The sequence below is a fragment of the Salvelinus fontinalis genome, unplaced genomic scaffold, assembly GCF_029448725.1.
Source record: "Salvelinus fontinalis isolate EN_2023a unplaced genomic scaffold, ASM2944872v1 scaffold_1947, whole genome shotgun sequence".
Taxonomy (NCBI): Eukaryota; Metazoa; Chordata; class Actinopteri; order Salmoniformes; family Salmonidae; genus Salvelinus; species Salvelinus fontinalis.
The window spans coordinates 1-18,682 of record NW_026602156.1 but is presented as its reverse complement, the minus strand read 5'-3'; the positions used below and the strand labels follow the sequence as shown (position 1 = coordinate 18,682).

Below are 18,682 nucleotides of genomic sequence, written 5' to 3'. Positions count from 1 at the left end.
CAGTCTCGTCCAGATAGTAGATATAGTATTTGTAGTTCTGTAGGATAGCCACATTAGCAGCTAATTAGCATTTCATTTTTCGGGGGGGGCGAATATATTAATAAGTCACCTTGTCCGAGAGAGATTTACACAGTTATCAAAACGTTACGTCAGGGTAAGTTTACACATAACAGTCTAAAATCCCCTATGGGAAAAATGAATGGTTTAAAAACGATTTGAACCATTTCCCTGTTTGACCGCTAGGTTTTATGGGTATTATGACTCATATTGTGGTACTCTTTGGAGAAGTTGACCTAATTCACCACTTCACTTGTGTCTCCAACAGATGATGTGTGATTGGTTACGTTGAAAGATTGTGGACATGCTCATAGCTAGACATTGAAACGAATATTTGAAATATAACCTATTTCAAGACAACGAAGCTGTTAAAATGTTTAGTTGATTATAAAAGCACAAGGGAATGCAGGCCAATGCACGGTTCCAAATAAAATGGCTCAAGCCTATTAGCTACAGTTAGAGTTTCTTGAACATTTAAAAATACTAAGTAGCTACATACATCCTTTTAATAAAAATCAAGTTTAATCTGTAGTCTCCAAGAAAAACAAATATTGGGTTTACCAATGAGCGGGCGTAGATGAACCAGACGTTGGCGGCGATGTTGTCCTCTCTGGAAAAAAATATACTCCAGTTTTAGATTGCAAAGATAAGACTTCAATATAGTTTTTTCCCTACAGCAGATACACTTTACACCAAACAGAAATAAAGGGCTAAGAATGTGTCTTTCCTTTGATGGAGAGCACTCTCGACAAGCGTAGCCTATAATTGATATAGTTCTCCTCACCTCTTTAAATTGTTCCATTGCCAACAGAAATATGTTTAGCTCTTAATACGCCGCACGTCGTTAATGCTTTAGAAGACTCGGTGTGATAAAAGACTACTCTTTTCAGCTGGTAGATTTCTGCTGCTGTACTAGATAGGTGGTGTCTAGTGCTAGCACCCTCAGTCACTCCATTGAAAACCATGGACCCGAACTACGTCAGATCAGAGGAACGACGTCATGAGGGGGCTTGTTTTTATCCGTAAGTTTCGTTTAGGAGAAAAGGAGAGTTATGAGGGCCAACAAGGCAGCCAATGGCAACTTGGCATCGAGCCCCTCAGGCTTGCAGTGGAAGTCCGTTACATAACAGGCAATAATGAATGTATTGTGTTTGCTTAGTCCCAAGAATAACTGACAAAATTGTAAAGTTCAAAGGCACAAATATAACGCTGATTTATTTGGCTTTTTCACTTAAACAGCTGCATATTCGTTGGCAATGCAAAATTAGAAAATTGTGAAACAGTGTGTAGTATGGACAGTACATAAAAACACCGTACAAAATAAATCAAATATTAAACTATTACAGTTAAATACCTATTAATCTGTTATTCAATGGATATGATTGAATAAAACATGTTGCATTGGATCATCATTAAGGAATATGGGATGAGAGAATATATATAATTCCTCCATTAAAGAATGGTCAAAAAAACTAAAGCCCATAACCCAGAATGTAAGGTGAATACTTTCTGTAATCATCCTATCATGACTTGTAGCCGAACAAGTTTTAGTTATGCCTAGTGTGTCAAGAGATCAAGCAAACAAGACTTTGGCTGACGCCCTGCAATAAAAAAATTAAAAATATATATTTCTTTGTGCCCGATGTACAGCACAACGCTAACAGAGATAAGATAAAAGTAGAAAAGAAACACATGCTTTTACCAGTGTTCAATTCAAACACCCTTTGGAATATTTCTCCTTGACTGCACAGGAAGACAGGCACTGAAATAGTACTGAGTGAAGAGAGACAAGCAGCATCTGCAGCAGCAAGTAAAACTATTTCAGAGACATCTACCCTTACAGAGCTCACATACATAGCACAGTGTTATTTAAAAAAAGGCATAATGGCCACATCATATGATTATCATTGAGCAAGTCATTATCAAGTAGTCACATATACAAAAATATACACCTCTTTACAGTGAAAAGGCTCACTGAGGGAACGTTGTACAGTAAAACTACCATTGTTGACTTAAATCTTCCAACATAAACAGAAGAATTCCTCCCTTGCATTGCCAAGTATTTTGTGCCCAACAATACTTGACATGAGGCAGGACTCCATTGCAAATAAAACAGGTTCTCTCTGCCCACACTAGTTAATTTCCACCCTGGCTTCTTGATGCATCGGGGGACCTTGGGCCGGTTCCATTCTGAGCCATTTTGTCTCAGTAGAGTAGGAAAGGCACTTGGTTTGGGCTGCTGCTGCCCCGTCGGCAGGTCCCAGGCAATGCAGGCCTGGTCCTCACCAGCACAGGAAAGAGCCACAGGGCCCCAGTATGTGTCCACTCGTAAGGCAATCAATCAAATGTATTTATAAAACGCCCTTTTTACATCCGCAGGTGTCAGAGTGCTATACAGAAACCCAGCCTAAAACCCCAAGGCAACGCTCCTCTGTGCCGTACCCATCACCTGGCTTTCAGGCAGGCTCCGTGTCCAGTGTGGCACGGGATTTGTAGGGGAGATTTCTGAGGGTGTGGAGGGTTCTGAGGGCTGGGTGGGCAACTGTCTGTGGGGGCAGGTCTGGCAGTGTGGATGAGGGTGATGTAGGCAGTACTGGTTTGACTGGTAATGATGTGGATGATACTGGCTCTACTGGTAATGTGGTTGTGTTTGATAGTGACTATATGGGTGTAGAGTCTGATACGGTCACTGACTGTATGGGGTCTGTGGATGGATATGTGCTTGACACCATCACAGGCTGTGAGGGTACTGTGTTTGACGGTGTTGGTTCTTCCGGCTGCGACGTGTGTGTCTGCAGCAGCTCTGTGGCCTTGGGCCCGGTGTGTGTGTAGGGAGTCCGTATCCAGGCGAGCTGCTCTGAGCTGGAGTAGTAGGGAAGGAAGTGCCTTCTGTGCACAGGTGTGCATGGACAGGAAGGTGTGGCGCGGGAGGTGAAGTAGGTGACAGTCATCAGCGATGGAGCCCAGAGTCTCCTGGACCTCTGCTGGTAACTCCCTGTAATGGTGTTTCTATAGGAGGGACAAAAGAAGAAGGATTCATATAAAACTGACATCTAAATCAGGTTGCATAGAGAAGGGTCTGCATACATTGTTACACCAAATCACAATTCACCAACTAAAAGTACAGCTTTCATGGTTGTTAACAAATTCAAGTTAAAAAACGTTAATAGATTGCTTTTTATAAATGTTGTGCTACATTTAACTGCCGAAAATGCTGTTGGTGAAGTCACTTCCTTAGTAGGTGATGTCAGAGGTCAGCATGTGGGAGAAGTCGAGATCAGGGACGATCTTTGAGTTTCCCACTAGTAATTACAAGTTGTAGGTGCGTTCAAGTGGATTTTCCCAGTCTACCGACTGGTAAATACCACCTTCCCACTTGGTTATGAACGCAGCATTAGTTCCACAAGCTCAAAATATCTGCAAACTAACACAGTAACAGATATTAATGCTGATTTAATTTGGCATTTTCACTCCAACAATGGCAGACATGTTGGCAAAAGGAGACAATTGCAAAACTGAAAATGGAATATCATAAAACAAACTATTCTTGCATTCAGGATGGCATGTTAGAAATTAAATCTTAACAGTAAAAGGCATCGTCAGACGAGACTGCAAAAGATTTACTGTTCACTTTTGCAGAAAACCCTCTTCACTTAACTTTAATCAGCTTGCATTAGACAAAATACTGTACATTCTTGGGGTTTTTGATGTACAATGAACAGTACAAAATAAACCTGAAGTAAATGCATTCCACTTAAAAATAAAATATTAACAAACTATAACAGTTAATTCATGTAATAAATGAAGACCTATTTAACTGCCAATCATTATACAGACAATACGATTGAATAAAACATGTTGCATTGGATCATCCTTCATCAAAGCTAGGATGAGAGAAAACACATCATTCCTCTGACAGCAAAAACCAGAATGTGAAGTGAATGCTTTCTGTAATCATCCTATCATGACTTGTAGCTGAACCAGTTTTAGTAAAGGCCTAGTGTGTCAGAGATCAAGCAAACAAGACTTTGGGCGATGTCCTGCAATAAAAACACAATCAGATCACATATTGCCTTGTGTCTGATGTACAGCACAACGCTATCAGAGATAAAAGTAGAAAAGACAAACACATTATGCTTTTACCAGTGTTCAGTTCAAACACCCTTTAGCATATCTGTGCTCGCCTGCACAAGAAGACAGGCACTGAAATAGTAGTTATTCAAGAGAGAAAAGCCGTCACTAGCAGCATCTGCAGCAGCAAGCAAAACTATTCCAGAGACGTCTACCCTCAGAGCTCACATACATAACACAGTGTTATTTAAAAAGGCACAATGGCCACATCCCATGATTTTCAACGATAGTCATTATCAAGTCGTCACCTATACAAAAATATACACCTCTTTACAGTGTATAGGCTCATTAAGAGAAATAACAAGATTCCACAGTAAAACTACCATTGTCGACTTGTCTTTCAACATCAACAGAAGAATTCCTCCCTTGCTTTGCCAAGTATTTTGTGCCCAACAATACCTCACAGTACTTGACATTAGCAGGGACTCCATTGCAAATAAAACAGATTCTCTCTGTAGTACACAGTACGGCCCCCACTAGTTCATTTCCACCCTGGCTTCTTGATGCGTCGAGGGACCTTGGGACGGTTCCATTCGGAGCCATTTTGTCTCAGTCGAGCAGGAAAGGCACTTGGTTTGGGCTGCTGCTCCCCCCTGTCGGCAGCTCCCAGACACTGCAGGCCTGGTCCTCACCAGCACAGGACAGAGCAACAGAACACCAGTATGTGTCCACTCGTAAGGCAATGCTCCTCTGTGCAGCACTCACCCACCACCCCTCGTCGGCTCTCAGGCAGGCGCCGTGTCCGGTGTGGCTGGATGTGGCACTGGCAGCATGTGTGGTTCAGGTGGGACGGGATCTGTAAGGGGGGTTTCTGAGGGTGTGGGGGGTTCTGAGGGCAACACTGTCTGTGGGGGCAGGTCTGGCAGTGTGGATGAGGGTGATGTAGGCAGTACTGGTTTGACTGGTAATGATGTGGATGATACTGGCTCTACTGGTAATGTGGTTGGCACTGACTGTGGGGGTGTTGTTGTGTTTGACAGTGACTGTATGGGTGTGGAGTCTGATACGGTCACTGACTGTATGGGTGCTGTGGATGGAATTGTGTTTGACACCTTCTCAGGCTGTGAGGGTACTGTGTTTGACGGTGTGGGTTCCTCCGGCTGCGACATGTGTGTCTGCAGCAGCTCTGTGGCCTTGGGCCCGGGGTGTGTGTAGGGAGTCCGTATCCAGGAGAGCTGCTCTGAGCTGGAGTAGTAGGGAAGGAAGGACCTCTCGTGGGCACAGGTGCGCATGGCCAGGTAGGTGTGGCGCAGCAGGTGGGGGAAGCGGGAAGTGAAGTAGGAGACAAAGTCATCAGGGATGGAGCCCAGAGTCTCCTGGACCTCTGCTGGTAACTCCCTGTAATGGTGCTTCTATAGGAGGGACAACAGAAGAAGGATTCATATAAACTGACATCTAATCAGGTAAACACACATAATTTAGCTGAAAAGACACCCATACCTTGTTTCTCATGGCACGGAGAAGATCTCTGACAGACCCTCCTTTATACGACCGGAATTTGCGTAGGTCTGCCAAGAGAAAATACATGCAATGATTAATCCACACAGTACATTCTAATAATTTATCCTAAAATGTATAATTTATCCTAAAAGTCTCATAATACAGCAAGATTGAAATACCTCACAATGTCCTGGTTTAAAGTTAGATTTCCTATAAATATAGTCTACCTGTCAGGAAATCTTCAGCCGACTAGTTCTCCACAAGGCATGAAAACATAACAAGCTAAATAGACAAATGACTGACATGCAAATTAAAAACTCATGAGTGCAACAGTCACAGCGAACCTTCTCTTACAATTTCTTTCATATACAGTAAGTAGCATATTAAGATTAGAACAACCCTATGAAACAACCCTATAAAGATGAACACTCAATAGGAAGCAAAGCAGCCTTTCAGGTTGAGAAGAGCTCAGCTAAATGCTGCAGTCTGGATTGACAGGAAATGCAAACCACATCCACCGTCACTGCATTTTATAATCACTGCACTTGAGAAACATTAACCCTAACTGGGCAACTAATAATCAGGTTCAGTACAAAACTGTAGTAGGTCATATCATTTCTTAACTCATGAAATATATACCCTTTAATTTATTAAAGGCACTAGCATAGTGGTAGGGTTAAAATTGAACTCAGACCAGTCTCTTTACCAGTCTACACTCATGATGTGGACAAAGTCTTGTAAAACAGGTATGTGGTTGTAGCTACAACTGATCTCAGGCCAGTCTCTCACCGGTCTGTAGAGGCACTGTGATGTGCTCCCTCCAGTCCAGTTTCACCACGGCCCGCCCCCCTCGCTCCAACTGCCTTACGATTGGTCCGTCCAGCGGCTCCTTCTCTATCCTGTCACTCAAGTCCTACAGGGGAAACAAGATGAAATATGGGTTTTTATTTAAACAAAGAAAATGTCGTTATTGGAAAATGTTCCGTTCACAGTTGCACCTCGTGCTATACTGATTTATGTGGAACAGTTTTAATAGAAAAGTAATGGATTTGATTGTGACCTGGAAGAACTGCAGCTGTTTCTCCAGGCTCCAGAAGAAGGGGTGTTTGAGCACGCTCTCAGCAGAAGGCCTCCTCTGGGGCTCCATGCTTAGCATCTGTTCTATCAGGTCTGCGGCCACGATGTCCTCTGGGAAAGACCAGACCAAACACTCAGTCACTATGGGGCGGTGTTGTGGCAGAATTGGGGTGAGCTATTGTCACTTCTCAAGGGTTATGTTATTGTTCTGTGTTGGACTGTGATGTTATGCATTTCATAACTCCTGTTATGTCTGCACCCTAAAACAAGGCCATTGTGTTCTGGAACTGTTGCTTGTATAAAATAACTTGTAACAATATGATTGTATTATTACCTTCCACGGTAAAAGGGACATGTAGCCATTTACTCTTGGAGCTCCTTCCCTGACTGTGATCAGAGAGGGATCTACCTAGCAGCTTCTCGTCTGTATTAAAGATTCACTATTATAACTATAAATGAGTCTCTGTCTAATCTTTGGATCAAATTTTCCACAACAGAGGTCTCTGATGTGAAACAACTGATTGTCAATGTTTGGGTTTGCATTAAACAAAATTGCAATAACATCAGGACCCCGTCTGTCTATAATAACTCTCATACTGCCTTTACCAAAACTGTCCAATGTAAACTTATTGCTCTCTTTTTTGTACTTTCAAAGGCTGAACTGATACTCACCAGCACGAAACTACTGTTTCTTAGACAGTCAACATCCTGGTTTAAATCAAATCACTTCAAAACCAATCCTACACCAACTTCCCCTCACTGCCTTCCTGTGGGTCTGAGAACAGGAAGTGATGTCCTCACCATGTTTGTGGGGCTGTAGCTGGTCCAGGCTGTAGGCTCCCAGCAGTATGTTGGCTTGCCTCTGCAGGGACTTGCCAAAGGGATGACATCCCCAGGACACCACATAGTAGAACACACAGCCTGCAGAGAAGATGTCCACCGTGCAAGTCTACAGAGGAAGAGAGAGAGGTTAGGAGTTCAATAATGGCGTTCTGTTGATGGTTAGCAATCATTGTCTTTGATAAAGGCAAGATAAGTATGTGACAGTGAACTGCATTCAAATCAATTTAAATTAGTATCAGACAGCGACAGTCACACAGGCTTTTGTTTCATGACAGCTGCTATCTGTAAAATCCGGACCAGTCATGTCTCCAGTAGAGAGAGGGACCACTCACAGGGTTGTCCTTGCAGTCCTCATTGAGGACCTCTGGGGCGATCCACCCCTCGGTGCCGGGCACCCCGGACCTCCTGCTGAAGCTGTGTCGGCCCACCGCCAGCTTCTTACACAGGCCAAAGTCGGAGATCATGGCCCGCGCCCGACCGTGGGCGTTGGGCATGGACACCAGGATGTTGTGGGGCTTCAGGTCTCTGTGCACTGGGGACGGGAAGAGTGGAGAAGATCAGATCAGGCTGGAAGAATAACCTGTAACCTAGGAGATCTTAGATGTTTACTGTACCTAGTCCAGCTGCAGTAGTCTTGTGAATCTTATTGAAAATATTACTGTATGGTTTGCCCTAACTGTAACTTACATAGAAACATTTGAGTATAACCTTTGTGTTCTTCATGAAAAGCTATATTAAAACTTAGTGGAGGTGCACATCTTGTGATTCTTACCTATATTGAGGGAGTGCAGGTGTGCCAGTCCTGACATGGTCTGCTGCAGCAGCATCACAGGCTCCAGTCCATGCCGATCAAAATCCTGTCTCTCCACATACTGAAAGAGGAAACAAAGAGTCCACATCCAGTGAGTGAGTAAAAGTAACAAGATTAACCTGATGAGGATAGAGGGCGCTATTTACACTTTGGGGGAAAAACGTGCCCAATTTAAACGGCCTCGTACTCTATTCTTGCTCGTACAATATGCATATTATTATTACTATTGGATAGAAAACACTCTCTAGTTTCTAAAACCGTTTGAATTTTGTCTGTGAGTAAAACAGAACTCATTTGGCAGCACACTTTCTGACCAGGAAGTGGAAAGTCTGAAAATTATGCTCTGTTCAAGGGCCTGCCTATAAATGGGCATGACACGTATGAGTATACATGCACGTCATACACCTTCCCCTAGATGTCAAGAGGACGTGAGAGAAGAAAGGAAGTGTTTATCTTGGTCTGAGGTGGAATAAATCATCTTGGCACGACGAGTCATCCATTTTTTTTTTCTGGAGAGCACGCAGATGGACCTGGAATTGCCTTTTGAAAAGCCGTCGTTATAGGCGAATACTTTCTCCGGCTTTGATTTTATTTGATACATGTCACAATATCATCGTAAAGTATGTTTTTTCAATATAGTTTTAATAGATTATTGAAATTTTTTCGGGACGTTAGGCGTGTTGCGTTGTCTGTGTTTGTTGACGATGGGGAGCTTCGCGCCACTTGGCCAGTGTGCTTGCTAATTCAAGAAGGAAAAACGATGTTCTAAATCCAAACAACGACTGTTCTGGACAAAGGACCCCTTGTCCAACATTCTGATGGAAGATCACCAAAAGTAGGACCCATTTTGTGATGCTATTTCATATATGTGTCGAACTGTGTACTAGTAGTTTTGCGCCCAGGTTTTGGCCACTCTCCTCACTATAACATAAGCCTTATGTCGTAATGAAGATATTTTAAGAATTCTAACACTGCGATTGCATTAAGAACTAGTGTTACTATCATTTCCTATACAACATGTATTTTTTTGTAATGTTTATGAATTGCTATTTGGTCAGAATAGGTGAGAGTCTAATAGAAATATCCGCACATTCTGGGAAATAGAAGCTACGTTACCATAATGGATAACCACTGATTTCAGCTCTAAATATGCACATTTTCGAAACATAAGTGTATGTATAACCTGATGTTATAGGACTGTCATCTGAGGAAGGTTTATGAAGGTTAGTGAAAATTAATATCTTTTGCTGGTTTATTCGCTAACGCTAACGTGCCTATTGCTATCGCTAACGTGCCTTGATGAATGAATGCGGAAGTGTGGTAGGCTATTGTAGTAAGCTAATATAATGCTATATTTTGTTTTCGCTGTAAAACACTTAAAAAATCTGAAATATTGGCTGGATTCACAAGATGCTTGTCTCATTTGCTGTACACGATGCATTTTTCAGAAATGTTTTATGATGAGTATTTAGTTATTCCATGTTGGTCTCTAATTACTCTGGCTGCTTCGGTGCTATTTTTGATGGTAGCTGTGATGGTAGCTGCAATGTAAAACTGATTTATACCTCAAATATGCACATTTTTCAAACAAAACATAGATTTATTGTGTAACATGTTATAAGACTGTCATCTGATGAAGTTGTTTCTTGGTTAGTTTGGTTGGTTCTTGGTTAGTTAGGTTGGCTTTGTGCATGCTACATGTGCTGTGAAAAATGTCTGTCCTTTGTATTTGGTGGTGAGCTAACATAAATATACGTGCTGTTTTCGCTGTAAAACATTTTTAAAAATCGGACATGTTGACTGGATTCACAAGATGTGTATCTTTCATTTGCTGTATTGGACTTGTTAATGTGTGAAAGTTAAATATTTAAAAAAAATATTTTTTGAATTTCGCGCTCTGCCTTTTCAGTGGAATGTGGGAGGAGTTCCGCTAGCGGAACGCCTCGGCCAAACAGGTTGAGAGGATGAATTAATTAATAAATGAGAGCATAAGCTGAAAGGTCAGGAAGAGAGAGGGTGTTGTAGGGCTTAAGACAACTTTGGCGGGCCAGAAACATTTGGCTTGTGGGCCGCATTTGGCTTGTGGGCCGGGTGTTGCAGACCCCTTGGTTTGGTGGTCAGTGAGGCTGCAGTACCTCTTGCAGTGAGGCGGCACACAGCTCTATGGCGATGTACTGGAACTGGCGGTCCCTCTCTGTGCAGAAGTAACGGATGACGTTGGGGTGCTCGTCCGACTCGCGCAGCAGGTCCACCTCACGGTCAGCAAAGCTGAAGCATTCTGGGAGGATCCTCTTGACTGCCACGGCACGGTTGTCAAACTGACCCCTGGTGGACAGAGCAAGGGAAGGTTAGTAGAACATTCCTAAACAGACACTTTACAAAGAAAGGTTGAGTTCTTGTCTGTATGTTTGTAAAACTGAACATTTATCAAAATAAATGAAAAACGAAGGTTGTGTCCCAATTCTCTACCCACTTGCACAGAAATAATGGGGATGCAGCCAAAGACTCTCAAGAGAGTCTATATGTCGAGTAGAGATGATTGAACGACTAACTGAGCAGCCTCAAAAAGACACTTGACTTTCATTTCACTTTGTTACAAAATGTAGATACATTAGCCTGGGTTAAGACATACTTATACACGATGGTTCCCTCTGCACCGTGTCCCAAAACATTTTTGGGCCGGAAAGTTATCTTTCCAACTCTGACCATGTTGGAGTCCTCATCTGATGAACCATAAAAAAAAGCACATCAGATATTGGAATCAGAAAATTATCTTACTCTCATTTTCAAAACAATTGCCAGGCATCAAGATGAACAGAGCAGTGCTAGACCTGTTGTAAGTGAGTGTGTACAGTATGTGTGAGTAATTGTGTGCATCAATGCGTGTGTCTTTATCAATGTGTGTATCCACTTGTGCCCTCCATACCTCCGTCCTCGGGCTCGTTGGCAGAGCTGCCCAGCTCAGGCACAGACAGGTTGGAGTGGTTGGATGCACGGGGGGTGATGTTGGGGGTGCCGTTGGGGCTGCTGTGGTCTGAGTCAGCGTCCGGGGCCAGCAGGGGCAGGTCAGTCCCCGGGGAAGAGAACGGCTGTCTCCTCAGGAGATCCAGCCGCTCATCCAACTGCCTCTGGAACTGTTCATGCTGCAGCTGCTGCTGTTTGTGAACACTCTGGGAAGTACATGTATAAGTGAGCTATAGTGTTCAGGTCAGGTATGTGTTATATCCATAACTCAGCATTTCAACTAAAACTGTGGCCTTACTTCCTACATTTAACACAGAGCCTACCATCATACATGAACTAAACTGCAGCTTCCTACATTCAACACAGAGCCTACCATCACACTGGACTTAAACTGTTGCTTTACTTCATATATTTAACACAGGACTTACCATCATACAGGAACTAAACTGTGGCTTCCTACATTTAACACAGGACTTACCATCATACAGGAACTAAACTGTGGCTTCCTACATTTAACACAGAACGTACCATCATACTGGAACTAAACTGTGGCTTTACTTCATACATTTGTCACTCATGTTCAGCTTGTTGACTGACAATCTGTACAGCCAGGTAGTAACAGCCACAGCCATACACCAGATCACCAATAGGTGTCAGTGCTCCCTCACCTTGGGGTAGATGATGATGAAGGCTACCCAGCCAGTCAGGAGGAAGGTGCTGAAAATGATGGTGGCCATGTCTTTAAGCATGGAGTCCACAGGGGCCTCCACCCTCACCGGTGTGGTCTGCCCACGCTGCTCCTGGATGGAGGTGACCGCCGGGGGGCTGGGGCCCACAGTGGGGCCTTCTCCCATGTCACTCTCATTCACCTTCTAGGGGAGGACGAGGGAGAAGATATTTTATATACTCCAACAAAATCAAAGAGGAGAGGTTAGTTGGCATGCTGAAGGACTGAAACACACACCTCCTCTAGGGTCTTCTCTGTGGTGGTGGGGATGACATTGCCCTGCTGGCGTGGGATACTGTCAGGGAACTTCTCCAGGATCTTGTTATGGGCATCAGGAGGCGTCTCATGATGACCTGGGAGAGAAACGCATCCAACCAGCAACAGCATCACCACTATGATGACATTACAGTGTGTGTAATAACATCTATATAACATCAATAACACATTCTTAAATCCTTGAATCATCATGCTGATATCACTCTCAAAACCAACGTTCAACCTTATTCTACTGCCACAACTGCATGGACTTGGACAATGCTTGTGTTCCACATCTGAGAACTGACTGAGCATCCAGCAGAGAGCACTATAATAACACAAGGTAGACACTGGGGGGGGGAAGGTAGGCGTAGACACTGGGGGGGGGGGGGGGGGAATGCATGAGAGGGGTGTTTTCTACCTATAAGGAGTAGGTGGTTCCTCATGAAGTTGATGTGGTTGCGTTCCCTCAGGGCAGAGTTGAATTTGACGCTGGTCCTGGGGGTGATCACACACTCCTCCTCCATTGTTACCTCCTGGCTGTTAGGACCCTCCAGCATGGGGAAGGTGCTGCCGCGGGGCTACAGGAGACACACAAACCACTAGATTATGGACCCTTTATTTAACTAGGGAAGTCACCTAGTGATTAACATCCTTTTCAAGTACTAAGTAGTTCAATGTTAATATACACTACCTGGACAAAAGTATGTGAACACCTGCTCATCGAACATCTCATTCCAAAATTATGGGCATTTAATATGGAGTTGGTCCCCCTTTGCGGCCTCCACTCTTCTATGAAGGCTTTCCACTAGGTGTCGGAACATTGCTCCAAGGACTTGTTACCATTCAGCCAAAAGAGCAGTATGCACTGATGTTGGGCGATTAGGCACTGATGCTCACAGTCTGCGTTCCAATTCATCCTAAAGGTGTTCGATGGGGTTGAGGTCAGGGCTTTGTGCAGCCCAGTTAAGTTCTTCCACACTGATCAACAAATCATTTCTGTATGGACCTCTTTGTGCACAGGGACATTGTCATGCTGAAACAGGAAGGGGCCTTCCCCCAAACTATTGGAAGCACAGAATCGTCTAGATTGTCATTGTATGCTGTAGCGTTAAGATTTACCTTCACTGGAACTAAGGGGCCTAGCCCAAACCTTGAAAAACAGCCCCAAACAATTATTCCTCCTCCACCAAATGTTACAGTTGGCACTATGCAGTCGGGCAGGTAGCGTTCTCCTGGCATCCACCAAAACCAGATTAATCTGTTGTACTGCCAGATGGTGAAGCGTGATTCATCTCTCCAGAGAATGGGTTTCCACTGCTCCAGAGTCCAATGAGGAAGAGATTTCCACCACTCCAGCTGGCACCTGGCATTGCGCATGGTGACCTTAGGCTTGTGTGCAGCTGCTCTGCCATTTCATGGAGCTCCTGACGAACAGTTCTTGTGCTGATGTTTCCAGAGGCAGTTTGGAACTCGGTAGAGAGCGTTGCAACCGAGGACAAGCAATTTTTATGCGCTACACGCTTCAGCACTCAAATAGCCCGAATCCACTCATTTGAAGGGGTGGCCACATACTTAGTGTAGTTTAATGTTGTTAAATGAATACATCCTTTACTACTTTGAAGGAAACTGAAATAAGTGGGATGTCAAGATCAAATGGATTACGTCAAATTAATCTCAACATCTTATTGTAAATAGATAGAAATAAGGGGTCTTGCTGATACTATCCCATGTTGCTCTGTGCTGCAGGGACCCAGGCCTGAGGGGATTGTGACCTGTGTTGTGGTCAGGTAAACAACCAAACCAACACTAGTGCAGGGTCCCTGTGACTCTTAACTCACATATTTGATCTTGGGCTAAGAGATCAGCTCCCAGAAGCTTCCAGTTGTTTGGTGATGTTCTAGATTCTAGACGGAATGTCACATTTTGTTCTAACACAGAAGAGCCTAGTGCCACTCACCACGACCGTGACCCCATCATGCACCAGGGAGGGCGATGCGTACAGGCTGGTGGAGTACTTGCCTACGTAGAGTGTGGCCCTGTGAAAACAGAACAGGATAGTCTTAATGTTAGCTTTAAACAAGGAAGAGAAGCCTAATAGTAAACCTCAACCAGGACATTTAGAATAGGGACATTCTCTATTATACTGTAGACAGCTTTGACTTGAGTCAGAAAACTGCACTATTGGTTACAAACAGACAATTTCACACACACACTACAAGATCACCCACTGAAACTCTTATTTCTCCTTTCTTCTGAAAGCTGGTGTAAATAGAAGTACAGAACTGTATTGTGAAAACACGACTGAAAGAGTCCATCTGTGTTGGTTAGACGTATCACTTTATGAACAAATGATGCACATCTCTACAAGTCCTGACTACACCACCAATGGCTCGTGCAATCATCAAACATAGATATAAAGAGATCTTCAATACACCCCATCAATGATTCAGAGCCCTGGAATGCATTTCAAAGCTCTAACACGACAGGTAGAGATGGGGCCAACCCCTGTTCTCAGGATGGGGAGATCAACCGTAACGCGTGCTGAATGCAAAATCAACTTACTCAACCCATCTTAAATTACTTGTGAGACTTCAAGAGTTCAGCTAAAGCATTTTCAAGGGGTGCCCTTTTAACAAAAGAAATGTCTTGAAGGACAACAGAGATTCGGCGTAAATTATTTCATTAATCATAAAAGAGAAAAGGAAGTGGCTAAATAAGCGTGATAAACTAATTCAACAGAAGTCAAAGGAGAATGGTCTCGGCAGAAATGCTGTGGCAAATGCTAAAGGGGAGAGGCTCTGCTTGGAGTCTTGCTGAGCATAGACTGGAGCTGATAGAAACCAATCAACATTGTTTATAGAAAAGGGTGGGGCTTCTATTCCTATAACCCATCAGGACGGAATCCTCACCCCAGATATGCAAATACAGTACGAGTCAAAAGTTTGAAAACACCTGCTCATTCAAGAGGTTTTCTTTATTTGTTGCTATTTTCTACATTGCAGAATATATGTGTTTGCACATTCAATGCCCATGGCTATGTGAGATTTGCATGAAAGTTCAAGCTAAAACAGTAGTGAGCTCTACACTTTAAAATACCCACCCCTGGAGGGATTTACTCTAGAAAAACAATGACATGAGGGTAAAATGGAGACTCTTCCCTGTCCAAAAGTGACAATGAAAAAGTTTCATCCAATTGTCTATGTTTTTCTATGAAAGCATAAGCCGCCTACAAAGTCATATTTTAAGTCAGGGTTTTGCGGCCTCCATAGCTGAGTAACTAAAGGGAAGCCACTGTCGATCACACAGTCTACTTACATGAGCTTGTTCTTGGGCTTCTTCTCCTTGGGGAAGGGATACTTCCACTGCGTGATGCGGCCCACCTCGCCTGACATGAAGGTGAGGTAGCGCAGCGTTTCCACAGCGACGTTGGTGAGCGGCACCTTGCGCAGGCCCTCACGCTGCCATATGTACATGGCCACCACGGGGGAGTTGTAATTCTGGATCCACTGGACGTCACCCGACTCACTGTCCACTGTCACCACCAGCCCATCACCATTGGAGACAAAGTGGGCCATCTCTATAAGGGGAGGGGGAGAGGGGGGTTACGTAAACTGGGTGTATGTATTGCATCATTGCAACTATGTGAACGATGGCGTGAGGTGGATAATACACATATAGAAAGAGAGGTAGAGAGGGAAAGAGAAACGTGAGGAGAGAGAGGATATTTAATATTAGTTTCCTTGATATTGGATGATGTTCAATAGTAATATGTTGTGAGGATAATGACAGTAGAAAATCATCTCCCTGGATCTATGTAGCATGAGATATGCTTTCAACCAGAGAGCAGGGCCGGGACGATATCAGTAACACAATACACGTTAGTATCATGGCAAGAAAACAAAAACATGAAGCGGATTAACTTCTTTAGAAAAACAGCCCTGATGTTGGAAACAAAAATCATTGTTGTCATCCAGAATCAGAGGTATTTCTTTTCCAAGCTGTAGCACACAATATGTTACATCCTGCAGGTTCTTACAGGACCAAAGAGTTACATCTGCTTCCTGTTTTCCTTTTTGCCATGGAAAATATATTGTGATACTGGCATCATCACAGCCCTACCAGACAGCATATCGCAAACAACTCAGTCTCTCACATACATAGCCTACATTCACTGTCGCTATGGAGAGATGTAAAAGCATGTCTTACTGTATTTGGTGTCGTCGTCAGGCACCGTGGAGGCGTAGTCGAAGTAGGTGGCATTCCAGCGGAGCTCTCTACTCTTGGTGTCGTACATGGTGATAGTGTACTCTGGGGAAGGGACAACATCATATACTGTAGCCTAGAACATGTAGGATATGCCAGAGTAGTGAAAGTAAACTCAGCAGGACTCAAACCATGGTGATATTGTGTTTTGGGAAGAAATGGTGAGAGCGCTCATTACAACTATACAGCCATGCTAGCTATGGTGACAACAGTGGCCAACTTAGAAAAACACAGGATAACATGACAGAAGTCCAAATTCATGTTCCCCTGACAGAGGTATACCACATCTCAAAGCATTTATAGGCCACTTCTTGGACTGCTGCCCTGGCAGCCTGACCTTTACAAACGCCATAAATATCTACAACAAGCCACAAACAAGTCATCTAAAGTGACATCAAAATTAAGCAGATGCCATAGGACAGGGTATGACAGATCACCGCAGTAATAACTGGGAGTACAAATGGGCATGGAAGTAGCGTAGCATTTCCAAGGCAGGAAAGTTGCCCCTAATCACTGATCTTGGGTCAGATTCACATTTTCCCCTCTAATGGTTAAGGTTAGGATTGGGGGAGGGGAGCTGATCCAAGGTCTGTAAAGGGGATATGAATGAGGATGTGGAAAATTAAACCCAGTACAACAAGATCCTGGTTAAAATGTCAGAGGGAGAGAAATTTCACTTGCTTTGGCAATGTAAACATATGTTTCCCATGCCAAAAAAGCCCCTTAAATTGAAGAGGCTTTGCGTCGACACCAGACTTTTACATAAGTGCCATTAGCAGAGAGGGTTGAGGCGTCTGCATGCTTCCCAGCTGAAACAGTTCGGAAGAGTTTGTGCATATATTATGATGACATTTAGTGATGTTTTTGTTTGTTTTGGACTTCAGTGAGGGTTTTTGAGTGTTCGGGCACACACATTTCTGTCTGGACGCAAGACGAAGTAGGTAGCCGAAGTCTACGCCCCTTCGTCTGAGATTGGTCAACAGTAGTGATTCTTCAATAAAGTCTCTTGTCATTCGACGAGAGACGACTCATTTTCATGCACATTGTTTCATTGAGAAATAATGCACCAAACATCTTAGTTAGATTCAAAATTGCGCAACAAAGATCTCCTCGGGAAAAAAACTTTAAAATGAATGATAGATTCCTTGAGTTAGATTAATTCTGACTATTTTGAGAAAGTGTATACTGACTACGGTGTCTCAAAAATGGACAAATAGCACTACAGCTGCGTTTTTCTCGTTTTTCAAGCGAATGTCTTTTAAGGGAGTATGTGAGCACACACGTTCGGTTCGCCTAGCTGACTTCGGCTAGCTGCCAGCTGACCTGAAGCATGCTGACGCCTTTAGACAGTACAAACAAATTAGCTGGGATAGGCTGGAGAGAAGATACCTATGGAGATTAAGTAAGTAGATTTGGGGCTGTGGGGGAAGGATAGGTAGGGCTGACCAGGTGAAGCCAGGAAGAGGCAGGGATGTAGAGGGGACAGGGGTTGGGGGCAAACGGGTCTATCCATAGAAACGAATAGACAGAACACATCTCTATGAGCCTGGGCCTAACTGAACCTCATAGGTATTACCCAGTGGCTTAAGGGAGAGAAGTGAATAATGAATATCCCATGGAGATGTTTAGACCCCAAGCCAGCCAGGTGGGTGTGGTGTGGGCTACAGGTGCCTACCGGTACGTCCCAGGTACAGCAGGGAGGAGGAGGGACACAGCATCTCAGCAAAGGAGGAAGTGAGGGTCTGCTGCTTCTCCCCTGTCAACAGGTCCACCACGTACCACAGGTCCTGCTTCTTACCTGCGCATACACACAAAGTGATACAAAAACAGACATAAGGAGATCATGAGGACACAAACACATGGACACAATAGGGCTGAGTGATATATATTGAATTCATTTGTTTTTATGTCCACTTCTTGTGTCTTTTTGGTCTCATCTCCTTTTCATGCTCAGTTTCTGTCGCACGTGGCATTGCGTACCACTAGGAGAATTTTAGCCAAAGCCTATTATTCAAGCTGTCTAGTCTGCGTTTCAATAAATATGCAATATGCATAAAAACACAAATATATACAGAATTGGCAACTCATTCTCATTCTAGGTAGGCCACTTG

The 18,682-nt window shown here is 43.7% G+C and overlaps 1 protein-coding gene across 1 annotated transcript; it reads right to left on the bottom strand.

Moving 5' to 3' along the window:
* Positions 1-3,493: 3,493 nt before the first annotated feature.
* LOC129850351 (serine/threonine-protein kinase/endoribonuclease IRE1-like) lies at positions 3,494-18,412 on the bottom strand (the record flags this gene model as incomplete). Its single annotated transcript, XM_055916800.1, has 17 exons — positions 3,494-5,540; positions 5,629-5,696; positions 6,418-6,541; positions 6,689-6,816; positions 7,507-7,654; positions 7,881-8,080; positions 8,321-8,420; positions 10,495-10,684; positions 10,992-11,082; positions 11,286-11,529; positions 11,992-12,195; positions 12,288-12,403; positions 12,727-12,886; positions 14,266-14,344; positions 15,624-15,885; positions 16,515-16,616; positions 18,247-18,412. Coding segments are annotated over 17 exons (3,009 nt in total), but the record flags the coding sequence as incomplete, so codon positions are not given.
* Between the last annotated feature and the right edge of the window lie 270 nt (positions 18,413-18,682).